A 13,017-nucleotide genomic window follows, 5' to 3' on the forward strand; every position below is an offset into this window, starting at 1 on the left:
CACCTGCATTTTTTGAGAGCTTAAGTAGAGAGGCCTGTATGATCAGCAACCGTGGGCACATTACAGAAACAGTATTAACTATTTCTTTTACTAAATAAATATTTGTTGAATGCCTACTATTCACACACAAGGCAATCAATGCCAGATGTTGGGAGTGACAGAAAGAATATAAGTACTGACCTCAAATTGGGCAAGGGTGGGAGTGGTGGTGAACAAGATACCCAAAGACAGAATTATACATAAGGATACAGAACAATTATATGAGATTTCATAAGGAACTAAATGTTTAATTGTCAAGTGTTTGGTACAAAAGGTCAGGGTTATAATGTCTTCTTTATAAGATCACAAAAGATACCATTTACACAAATAAAAAATCTTAATGATACTAAAAGTTAGCATTACCTTATATAACTAAATATTTGCATAATCTACCATTTAGCAAACCATGTATTAGCATATAATGAGAGATACTCTCACACGAGAGACATATATAAGAGGCACATGGCAGAAACTGGAAATAACCTAAATATACTTTGATAGGAGACTAGATTTAAAAAAATGTGGTACAGTTCCAAAGGAACATGATTCAGTAATGAACATGATGTATCTTAGTAACAATATTGAGTGTAAATATTATTTCCCAGAAAATCATAGATAGTACTCTATATAATGTCTATAAACAAGTAGAACTGAATGATATATTTCATAGGCATACATATATATGTGATTAAATGATATAGATTAAACAACAACAAAAAACCCCAAGGAAATGCAAATCACAAAATTCAGGAGGAAGACACAGGGACCATGTTGGGGGGAACACATAATTTGTTGGTAATGTTCTAATTTTTGGATTAGGTGATGAGTTCCAGTTGTTCATTATGCACTTAAAAGAATTTTTAAAATATAATTGTTATATATGGGACCAGGAAAGGAAAAGGTCACTGAAGTTTTTGTTGACATTTTATTATTAAGCTGAAATAAGAAAATGGGCAGTATGTGGTATTGGTTATTAAGGTGTTTATAACTTAAAGGGGGCAATTTGACGAACTCAGATAATAATTTTGTGTGCTTCTCTATACATGCTTTCATATGACATATAAACCCAAATGTCCTCAATTGCATACCCAATCACAACATTGTAAGCCTACATCCAGCTGGATTATAGGAGGCAAAATCTTTTATAAAATTCTTTATTAAATATTTAAAATGTACATTTCTAGAGAATCCTGGGGGAAATGCTTTAATGTTGCACAGATATTCTTCTTGTCCCATGTCACCTGAGCCTCTAATCTGGCTTCCAATTAATGTTTTACTCTTTTTCACTTCTTGCCTCAGGCAGCTCCTGCTTCTGCTTTGACCCAAGGAATCATCACTACCCCATCTCTCAATTTCCACAATTGGTGGCTGAGAATAGGTTTTAAAATTAAACAAGACTACACAAATTGCTTGAGGATGAAGTGTGAGGGGAATTATAACATAAAGAACCTCATGCTGTTTTCAGAATCCACAAGCCCCAGCCCCTCCACAAGACCACCCTGTGGGTGCCTCTAGCTTCCAACTGGCCCCAATATAACAGGGATCAGTTTATTTCTCCTCAATGGCAGGACTCTTGAGTGAGTGCTCCTTTCCTGGGAGCCTAAAGAGAAGAAATTCTTTCTCCTTATTCCAGACTAAGGTTCATCCTCTTAATTTCCTGCCCCAGGAGCTGACCTCTTTTTAGGAAAATTGAAATTGATATAGTTCATTTCCTTCAGGGAATATTTTATCTCTGCCCATATTTGTGTTTTTATCCAATCTCAAACCAACTCGAAGACCTAAGAACACTATTATTGGACAGAAGTTCATTTCAACAAATCTGGATTATTCAGTTCTAAATAACAAGTAACGAAGAACAGTTTTTGGAGAGAATCAGGAACTTTTTGCATTCTTTCTATAGTCCTCTGTTCCTCAATTCCTGCAAGCAATTGCTCAAAAAGCATTAGATCGTTGGAAAATTCAGAGGCGAAAAGCCTTCTAATTTCGCTCTCAAATAGAATTTTTTCATAGACTTAGGACTGCAAAATGATCACACTATTTATAGTACTAAAACAAAATGACTTCTCACCCTCGATTCACTTTACTCTAGGTCTTGCCATCTGGTGAATAACTGGGGACAAGGTCGATTCGAATCGCTTTTTGCTTAATCTCTTAGCAAAAGTTGCTTTCAACTTTTAAGATAGCACTCCTCCAACCCCCAGATTTCACCCTCCCCCGCCAAAAATGTAGGGTTCAATCTGAGCTAGAGCACTCCTTATCTAAACACGCAAATACTTCAGGTAGAGAAGGGAAGAGTATCTGGGGGCACACTCAAATGCCTTATCTTCCAAAGAGGCTTCTAGGATACGTAATCAGCTTTTCCTTCCCAGACTTTACCCTTTACACACTCATAGCTTTGTCCTCTTGTAAACGCCACTGGAAACTCCGTCTTCACAAACTGATTCATCCTCATTCCCAGCACAGTGCTTGGCAAAGCGTAGGCGTTCATAAACGAATGAATGAGTTTGTAGCAGAAAAGCAGGAAACGGTTAGTTTTTTTGAGATACGACGAAGAGAATTACAATGATCACAAACCGACAAAACGCAAACTTGGACAAATGCTCATTCTCAATCTGTCCTCAAAGATTCCAGAACTGCACACCATGCCCCGCCCACGGGTGAGAGACGGGAAATATTGTACAAGCTTTCAGGAAAACCGGAAGTTCCCGGTCACGCCGCACGCATGCGTTCATCGTTCAACTCGCACTTCCTACACACTGTCACCCAGTGAGAAGGCAGAGACTCCGGCCCACGCAGGCTAGAGCCGGGTCAGCGCCCGCCCCGCGTCCCCGCCATTGCGCATGCGTCCTGGATTGGCCCGCTCGCTGAGAGGCGGAGCGAAAGGACAAATTCTTTTTCTTGCTCCCGCCTTCCTCTTCCCCCACCTGCCACGTACTGGGCCTGAGCTCTCGCTAGGCTTAGTGGGTCCGTGCGATTGGCTGAGGCCTTCGCGAGCCTAAGAGCTAGGTGCGGCAGCTGCGGAGGGCCGCCGAGTGGGCCGTGACGGCAGCCTCTTCCCGACGCCCCACAGCCCGACGGCCTTGCACCAGTCGGGTTGGCAGAGACCTGCGGAGAGGCGGCAGCGGCGGCTTCGGCAAGCCGGTACGGCCGCTGGAGACGGGGGCGCGGCCGCTCTCGGACAAGGCGGGCGGGAGACGAGGAAGCGCCGGGAGGGCCTCATTCGAACCCGCGGGCACCGTGCGGGTGGGGACGGAGAGACCGTGGGAAGGGGCTGGAGGCCGGGAGGAGGGAGGCCGGGTGCAGCCTGGCGTGAGGGAGAAGATTCAGAGGGGGAGGGGAGAACACAGGGGGAGAGAGGGGTCCCACAGGCTACCTACGGAGGCTGGAAGGCGGGCCTTAGGAGGCTTTGCGGGGAGTTTGGGCCAGCAAGTGCTCTCGCGCTTACTCCGCCTGGCTCCGAGGAGTCGAACTGCCCGAGGGAGAGGAGAGGTGATTTGGGAGGCCTGGGAGTGGTCGAGCGCTTAACCGCAGGAGGAGATTGTAAGGGTGAGAGAGTGGAGAATTGCGCCTCTGGGAATTAATTGATTGGGGTCACTTAAGAGGAACCTCGTTCCTTGGCTGTGTCATCGCCGTCTGGAGGCCCAACCCAGTTTTGTAAAGAGGATGATAGCTAACTCTCGAGTTTGCTAAGCACTGTACGAAGTATTTTAGATGCACGATGTCATTTAATCATAAGGATCCTTCCAAACTTAGATATGATTATGATGCCGAAAGACTGCTAGTGTGAATGTTTACTGTCTTACTATATTGCATTTGGTCGGGCAGAATTGGAGGCTCCTTGCTTTCTTTGGAATAGGGTTGATTTTTGCTTCGACTTTATTAACAGAAGTTAGTTGATTAATCACACCTCTCTGAATTTGAGCGGGGCTCTACCCACAGAGTTAGTGGAGCTGGAGATTTGGCTGCTGAACCTAGATCTAGATCTTGGTTCATGAGGCAGGCTTCCTAGGTATCCTTGGGCATGTCGCTTTATTCTCTAGTGCTGAGAACAGTTCCTGTTGGAAGATTTTATAAGCTGTGTCATTTGTCCTTGGGCATGCCACTTTATTCTCTGGTGCCGAGAACAGTGTTCCTGTTGGAAGATTTCATAAATTGTCATTTCTGGACATTAGAGGGAGTGGGGCAAGGACAAGATGGGAGAAGAAAATGCTGTAAAGATCTCACCAGCAGTCCTGGGAACTAGTAGCTAGAGAAAAAGAGGACTTGAATTCTGTTACATAAAAAAGTGTGGAGATGAGATTTCCTGTGGAAAGGAAAATTCTGTGGTACCTCTCATTTTGTGATATTTGTGTATGCCTTGAGATGATTACATAAACTGACCACCTTTGGAAAGAATTCCTGGTCACAGGGAGTTTACAGTCCATGCGAAACACCAAGGAATAAGTGAATTTGCAGGCTAACATGGGAGATACAAAGTGAAAGAGATTCAGTGTTTTCAAATCCATTGGTGAGCAATAGTCCCCCTACAGTCAAAAGGACATACATACTATTAGTAATATTTGCTGGAAATTTCTCTTATCTAGGAATATGTCTGCTTTGGGGAGTTACATCTAGCTACATAAAGAAGGTACATCGTGAAGGTCTGACTTAGGAGCTGACCTGATAGTAGAGCATGCTTCTTCCAATTCCTTTATCAGAACTTTTTTATTCCTCATTCATCTTTTGTTCAGAGAACAAAAAAAGTGTTTACCTACTCTATGTCAGGCTTTATTCTTAGTGCTGCTGAGAATAGATAGTATCATCTGGCTGAACTTGGCTGAACTTAAGCCCTGGTCCTCAACTACATTATTGTTGATTTACACAACCTGTGGGTAGTAGAAGGTAACATTGATTTTCTGAAGTTCTTTATTACTCTCAGACTGCAAGGCAAACAAGGTGGAATCTTCATCATCTTGTTGAAGTAATTATACTTCAGAGCTTGGCACAAGTAGGTATTGAGTAAATTTTTCCTGAATGAAGAGGGCCAGTTTGGCTAACAGGTAAAGAGGTAGTATGAAGTTTTCAGTTAATCATAGTCTTCATGAGAAGTCTATTGTGAGAATTTGCAAATAAAATAGTATTCTTTTTTTACATTAAGACAAGCACAGCATCAAAATCATGGAACACAACCCACTCTGTTATAAACTGACCTTAGAGTGTCAGATTCAGTATTTAATGCTTCATTTAATAGAACATAATCTGTTCAAAGGAGGGTGTGGAGGTGTAGACATTTGTTTAAGAAATAGTTGGAAGGACATAGGGCATTTATATGAGAAATATTAGGGCATTTATATGTAACATTTATGAAATGAATTTGGATTCATGAATACCTCCAGTGTTTGAAGGGTTGAGATGTGTTGGGGGGCAGGTGGGGTGCTTTCACATACACAACAATAATTGTTGGAAAGTATGGAAACCAAGTATAACGTTAGTGAAATAAATTTAAGAGGAGAAAACAGAAAGCTGCCAGTAGTAAAGCATGAGGTTGAAACCAGTCTATGGCCAGTAGAAGATTATAGGGTACTTTAAACAGGCTGAGAGATCATTTGCTTAGGGCGGGAAGAGGAAGGAGTTGATGCTAGGGAAATACTCAGCTTGTTCTTGAAAAGGAGATATACAAGAGATGGTAACACATTACCTAATCACAAGCATGTTCTTTATTGTTATACAGTTAACCATTTAAATTACTAAAACTTCAAGCAGTATTTTGAATTTAGGATTACAAAGTCACTGTAAGGTGATTACACTGAATAACCTGAAATAAGATTAAAGTACAACCCGCGTAAGGAGAATTCTGTCGTAAATTAGTATTTAGTGGTTAGTTCTCTGACACTCATATTTCTTAAAGGTTGCAGTCTCATCATACACACCCACTCAGGTCTGCAGAGGGGTGTGTTATGGAATATATAGAAACAGTGGTGGACAGTCTTGTTTGAAAGCTCATTTGTCCTTTCTCCTCAAGTTCCCAAAGTAGGAAAATTAGAGAAAATACTCATAAGATCTTCTTTTAGTGTTCACACTTGCATTTCTCTTCAGGGTTAGCATTTAGTTATAAGCTAATAGAGTTTGGAAGCCAGTATTTCTCCTTTTATTTAACGACTGTTGAATGACTACCATGTGCTAGGCACTGTTCTAGGCTCCGGAAATACAGTGAACAAAACCATTTACTTCCCTACTTTTTAGTGGAAACAACAGTAAAAAATTATTAAATGTTCAGTGTCTGGTATTATAAGTGCTTTGAAGAAAAATGAATCAGAGTAAGAAAGTGTTGGGGGAGCCATTTTAGATTAAATAGGGAAAACCTCAGAAATTAACATTTGAAGGATCTCAGTCATGTAAGGAATGTGAAAAGTGCTGAAGGAAAAGAGAGCAGCAAATAACCTACTCTGTTATAAAGCGACCTTAGAGTGTTAGAATCAGTATTTAATGCTCCATTTATTAGAATATAATCTGTTCAGAGAAGGGTGGGGGGTGTAGAGACATTCGTTTAAGGAATAGTTTGAAGGACAGAGCATTTATATGAAGACTATTAGGGCATTTATATGTAATATTCATGAAATGAATTCAGATTCATGAATACCTCAAGTGTTTGAAGGGTTGAGATGTGTTGGAGTTCAGAAGGAGAACTCGAAAGTATGTATGTGGCAGGGTAGCCAGGGAGAGAAGTAGGAAATGGGGTTAAATAGCCAGGGGCCAGAGGCCAGATCATAACCTGGTTGTTCTGGCTTTTGTTAGTAGTGAGATAGAAATTCATTGGAAGATTTTGATCAAGGTGACACTAGATTTTCTTTAACAGGATAAGCCTAACGTGTTGAGAATAGATTAAAAGTGGGCAAAGGTAACTAGCAGGCAAACCAGTTAGGAGTCTTTTGCAATAATCCGGGCAAGAGATAATGTCACACTGATAGAGGTGAAAGTGCTGAAGTGATTGGATTCTAGAGGTACTTTAAAGTTAGTAGCAACTAGATTTGTTAGCAATTTGATGGTTGTAAGGTGTGAGGAAAAGAAGTTTTTTTTTTTTTTTAATCTTGAACAACTGGAAGGAAAGAATTGTCACTAACAGGTGAAGACTAGGAGAAACAGATTTTGAGAGACGATCAAGAGATTGTTTTTAGACATAAGAAGAAGTATAAATGGTAATTTCAGATAAGCAGTTAAAAAAGTAGATGAAATAATACTAGACAAAACTTTCTTATGAACATAATAAAGTTACCTCCAGACTATATTAACATGAATATGGTAACTTTGGAACAGTGAATCTCTTTTGATTGTCAGAATTTCTTAGATTCTAATAATAGCTTTGCTTTTCAACTTTTCAGCTATGTTTTATAGCTGTTTAATCATCAAAACCATTTTATCAGTCTTTCTCTAGAGTTATATACATATAACATCCTGGAGTCCACCATGAATGGACAGTTGGACCTTAGTGGGAAGCTAATCATCAAAGCTCAACTTGGAGAGGATATTCGACGAATACCCATTCATAATGAAGATATTACTTATGATGAATTAGTGCTAATGATGCAACGAGTTTTCAGAGGAAAACTTCTGAGTAATGATGAAGTTACAATAAAGTATAAAGATGAAGGTAAGAGTGTTTCTAAACTTAGTTTTTAAAAGCCTAAGTATTATATGTATTCTTTTGCCCATATTTCCTTGTACTATCTCAGAACAAAAATTCTATTCCCTTCCGTGGTAATTTGAGTGCCCAATTTCTTTTATTTAATGGGATGTTTATGTAGTTAGTTATAATTCTTTTATAAGTTAAAAATAGGTGATTTATCATTAGAAGGGGTTTTAAGTAGAATGATGTTACATATATTTTTTTATAGGCATTTTTTTTTCCCTCTTCTACCTATGCAATTTTGGTTTCCTTTTTGCTTTTAAAACCAAACTTTCACCATATTTCCCACAGTGAAAGGGGAGTCAGTAGTTATTGAATGACAAAGGATTTCATGGTCAACTACATATGGAAAAGTTGGTTTAAACAAAGAAAAATGTGTATGTTTATTGGAGGAATTTATGCTGATGTATATTATTAGTTTACAGCATACAATATTCCCAGGCTTATTTGACTACAGTCTATTTGATGGAGATGGGTTTTAACATGAGAAATCTTTCATTAAACACACAGTGGAATTATAGTAGTAGACTATCTTTATTTCCTTTTCTTTAATTTTTTTTCTTTGTTAGCCTCTCTACTGAAATTGTACTTTTATGTGGTTACCAGTGTCCTTACAACTGAATTTATTTCCAGTCTATTTCACTTTGATCTCTATACACAGCACTGCTCTCTGTACTATCCTTTTAAATACTCTTATCCCTTAACATCTCTTATACTGTGCTGTCCCAATTTTCTTTTTACTAAAACAACTTCTTCTTTCTCTGTGTTGGCTTATAGTAATGCCAGCTGTTATAAGAGAAATTTTAAAATCTCAGTCCTTTAACACTCAAGAAATCATTTTAGCATTTCAAGTCATGTAAGGCTTCTGTCTCATCATCTTTTCTTTAAAGCCTTTTTAAAAAAATTATTTATTTTAATTAGTTCCAAGTATACAGTACATTGGTTAGACATCTATATAGTACGTAAAACAATCCCCCCAATTACTCCCTCCCTCCCCTGACCCTCCACCTAGCCAATGTATTCATACTAACTGCATTCCCTGTGCCATGCTCCCCTCCTCATGACCATCCATCAGCTACTAATTTGTGCTTCTTTAACTGTTCAACCCATTCTCCCAGCCTCCCACAGCCTCCTCGAAATTGTGAGTCTGTTTTTGATTAGTTCGTTCTTTTTATTCCTTAGATTCTGCACATAAGTGAAATCATATAGTACTTATCTTTCCTTGTCTGACCTAAATATCTTCTAGGTCCATCAAAGCAATATCTTTTTCCATCCCCTCCCTTTTCATATGTAGAGGTTTGTTTTCTTATCCTTTCAGCCACTCTATCTTTTGGTTGGAGCACTTAATTATTTTCCATTTAAGGTACTTATTGATAGGAATTTAGTTGTTACCATTCTTTATTCCTGTTTTTGATGCATGTTTTTTTCTTCTATAGAAGTCCCTCCAACATTTCCTGTAATACTGGCTTGGTGGTGATAAGTTCCTTTAGATTATTTTTGTCTAGGAAGCTCTTTATCTGTCCTTCAACTGTAAATGATAGCTTTGCTGGATAAAGTATTCTTGGTTGTAGATCCCGGGTCTTCATCCTGTCGAATATTTTTTGCCAAACCCTTCTGTCTTGCATAGTCTCTTGAGAAGTCAGCTGCCATTCTTATGGGTGTTCCCCTATAAATAACTATCTGTTTTTCTCTTGCTACTTTTAGTATTCTTTCTTTGTATTTAATCTTTGGCATTTTAATTATGATGTGTCTTGGTGTAGGCCTCTTTGGATCCCTGGTTTTTGAGATTCTCTGAGCTTCCTGGGGTTTTATGTCCAGGTTAGGGAAGTTTTCCATCATTATTTCTTCAAACAGCTGTTCAACATCTTGATTTTCTTCAGGTCCATCGATCAGACAGATATTTGGACCCTTAATAGTATTCCATATGCTCCTTCAATTATTTTTATAGTCTTGGCATCTTATCTCTTGCCATTATGATTGAGTGTCCTTGGCTTTCACATCTTCTAGATAGGGCATTCGATCCTTTTCTTATTCACTCTGTTTCTTCCTTTGTTTATTCCATTTGATATACTTCTCATCTCAGATAATATGTTCTGCATTTCAGACTGGTTCCTTTTTATAATTTCCATTTTTGTTTTTTTATCCCTTTGTTGGAGTTCTCACTGAATTTATCTACACTTCCCAGAAGTTCATGGAGGATCTTTATAACCAGTACTTTGAACTCTGCATCTGTTAGATTGACTCCATTATATCTGGATCTCTGTTCTCTTTTCTCACATGGTTTCTGCTTCTTTGCCTTCCCATTTGGCTGCCTTTCTGTGTCTGTTTCTATGTACTAAGCACAGCTCCTAAGTTTCCCAGTCTTATTAGTATGGCTTTGTGTAGTGGGTATCCAGTGGCACAGTCCTGAGAGGGGTTCAGCTGCAGGCCAAACTTAGCCCAAGTGTCTACCCCTTTGGGGCCATCTGTTAAGATTCAGCAAGCAATCTACAGATGATATGCTTATAGGTGCCTCAAAAGGCCACACCAGAAAGTGAGGCCAGCTGCCTCCAGTGTGAGTCTAGGTGCTGCTCATAAAGGAGCACCTGACTTGCTGAGGATATACTTGGATGTGACGTAGGTGGGGCCACGACTTGGGGATGGTGGGGTTTCAGGGAATCCTGGGTGGAGCGACCTCTGTTATCCAGTTTGATGACGTCAGGGCTATGGTGACATTGTGTCCATGCACTGGTAGGGGGAAGGGCTCAACAGGGAACAATGGATACCACTGGCAATTCTGTACAGAGTTGGTCTCGCCTTAGCCTTCACTCCGACAGTGCCTCCCTGTAAGTCCCTGGTGCCCACTGTAGGCAGCCTAATCAGCACTGGTGCTCAGAGTGAAGTCCATCACCGCAAAAATCTGCTTATAGATGCGGCCCCTTTAAGAGACTTCTGCTGATGCAGCAGCCGCTGTCTCACTCAGCTGCTCGGGACTCGGTGGCCCGCGTTCTCGCCCCGTCCTACCTTCTGCCATTGCAGTGTGCTTTCTTGGATTTCTCCCTAGTTGTATGGCTTGTTCATCCTAGGCAATTTTTCCTTGCTGCTGCTCCTTGTTTCCATCACAACTTTGATTTGGTTGCCAGAGGAATGAACAGAGCCTCTCTCATCTATGCCTTTTTGGTTGCCCCTTCTAAAGCCTTTTAAAAATGTAAAAACCATTCTTAGTTCACAGTCTTTAAACATAGGGATTTCTCTATTGGTTGCAGTTTGCGGACCCCTAACTTAGGGTATCCTCATTGTTGAAACTTTGTCCTCCACATCTAATTACCACATTGAATTGGTTTTTCGTGGTATTCTTAAGTGTTTTGATTTGTACAAGTTTGTGTTCATAACCTGTGTTGGGCTGGCTCAGGTAAAGTACTTACATCAGAGATACTGTTTCTGTTGTGGAATCCAAAAAAGAAAAAAAGGCAGTTATAGAAAGATCCTTCTTTTGCATATATACTTTATTTTATTTAGAATCCCTGAAGTTAAATGTCAGATATGTTTGTTATAAGAAATGGGTCAGGTTATAAAGAACCAAAGAAAAGAAAATGATAATATCCTTCGTTATGGCTTTTATTGCCAACTATTGCCAAATCTGCCCAATCTATGTTGAAAGTGGTTTAGCAGAGCAGCCTCTCAGGACAAACCCCGCAGCCCAACCCAGCTGTGTCTATGAGGATACCCTGCAGAGAGGCCCCTGACCAACTCCTTGCCTTTGTCTGCTTTTCTGTTCTTGCTTTATCTAGAGAACATTTTTATCCCCAAGCCCTTTGAATGCTTTTGAAACAGGCAATTGATATGCTAATTGTAGTATTCTTTACCCTTGGGACTTAGGGGATTTCAGAATCTGGTATATACGAATATTTTTTCTGGGATGAGTTGGCAGCTTTCATCTTATTATCAAAATGGTCAGTGACCTGAAAGACACCATTGTCTATCCGTTCACTAGGGCAAGGGTCCCCAAACTTTTTGGCACCAGGGACTGGTTCTATGATAGTCTAATGCCTGATGATCTGAGGTAGAGTTGAGGTGGTGATGCTAGTGCTAGGGAGTGGCTGGAAATATAGGTGAAGCTTTGCTAGTCTGCTAATCACCTCCTGCTGTGTGGCCTAGTTCTTAACAGACCATGGACTGGTACCAGTCAGTGGCCCGGGATTTAGGGACCCCTGCATTTGGGTAGTTCTGCAAAAATCTATTTTGCAACCCTTTTAGTTACTATTAAATATGGCTTCCCCTCCATTTGTGTCAGTGGCATTTTACTGTAGTTAGAATTAAAATTTGAACCTTGAGGATCTTTATTACTTTACTTTTTGACAAATATATTTAAATTTTTTGGAGTGAAAAGATTTTAGTCTAAACAAGTAATTTGTGATAGTGCTACCATGAATCTCCTCCTGGTGACTAGTAAAAGATGACTTAATGCATTAATCTTAGCTGTGTTTTGGCTTTTCTTGTGATATGTTAAATACTTTGCCATAAAAGTAATAAAATTGATTTCGTTTCCTGAAAATAAACATCTTTCCTAGATCCTTTTATATTTATATACGGTTTTTATGGGATATTCTAATTATTCTCTGCAATCTAGATTTTGGATTTTAATTTAATGTATATCCTAGTTTACTACTGAAGCAAATCTGAAACTCATTTCTTTTTTTTTCCCAGATGGAGATCTTATAACAATTTTTGATAGTTCTGACCTTTCCTTTGCAATTCAGTGTAGTAGGATACTGAAACTGACATTATTTGGTAAGTGGTAAACTGTCTAATAAAGTTACTAATTTATTTATTGTATTTTTTATTAAAGATTTTCTATTTTTTTCCTTTTAAAGACTCAGAATTAAGTAATAAGTTTTCAGCTATATCAGAATTTTTAAAATAAGCTTTAATTTTATGTAGAGAGGTTTTTTTTTTTTTGAAGATTAATAGAAAGTACACATGAATTCCCCATCTGCTCAGTTACCCTAAGTAGTAATCTGTACTACTTGTATAAGTGTTCTCAGGATTGAAAATAATTGCAGGGCTAAAACTACCTTTATCAAGTTTAGTTTTCTTAAGATTGTAATTATCTCCTCTATTGTAATACGTTTTTACTTATCCTCAGGGCTTAACATATAGGCCTAATACTTTGGCCATTATTTTTCGAGGAGTTCTTAAAGGTTAGAGATAGTCCTGATAAAACAAATATAAGACTAATTTTAATCTTTTAGATTTTCTTATAGATCATAACAGATTTGCAAGGCAGAACTCTTAGGTGACAGTGATTACAGAGTTAAAGCGCTGGTATGATGATG

General features: G+C 39.1%; 1 protein-coding gene across 7 annotated transcripts in view; it reads left to right on the forward strand.

The window, feature by feature from the left end:
- Positions 1-2,888: 2,888 nt before the first annotated feature.
- TFG (trafficking from ER to golgi regulator) overlaps positions 2,889-13,017 on the forward strand; it is a 37,178-nt gene continuing 27,049 nt past the window's right edge. For 4 of the 7 annotated variants that reach the window (XM_039857015.1, XM_039857014.1, XM_039857016.1 and 1 more), the window contains exons 1-3: positions 2,946-3,180; positions 7,440-7,666; positions 12,389-12,472. In XM_039857015.1, the coding sequence (XP_039712949.1) occupies positions 7,483-7,666; positions 12,389-12,472 (268 nt within the window). In that variant the 5' untranslated portion in view covers positions 2,946-3,180; positions 7,440-7,482. Of the gene's footprint in view, positions 3,181-7,439; positions 7,667-12,388; positions 12,473-13,017 lie in introns of all 7 variants that reach the window. The other 3 variants (XM_039857010.1, XM_039857012.1, XM_039857013.1) reach the window with 3 other exon arrangements.

This window comes from Pteropus medius, unplaced genomic scaffold (assembly GCF_902729225.1).
Source record: "Pteropus medius unplaced genomic scaffold, Ma_sr-lr_union100, whole genome shotgun sequence".
NCBI lineage: Eukaryota > Metazoa > Chordata > Mammalia > Chiroptera > Pteropodidae > Pteropus > Pteropus medius.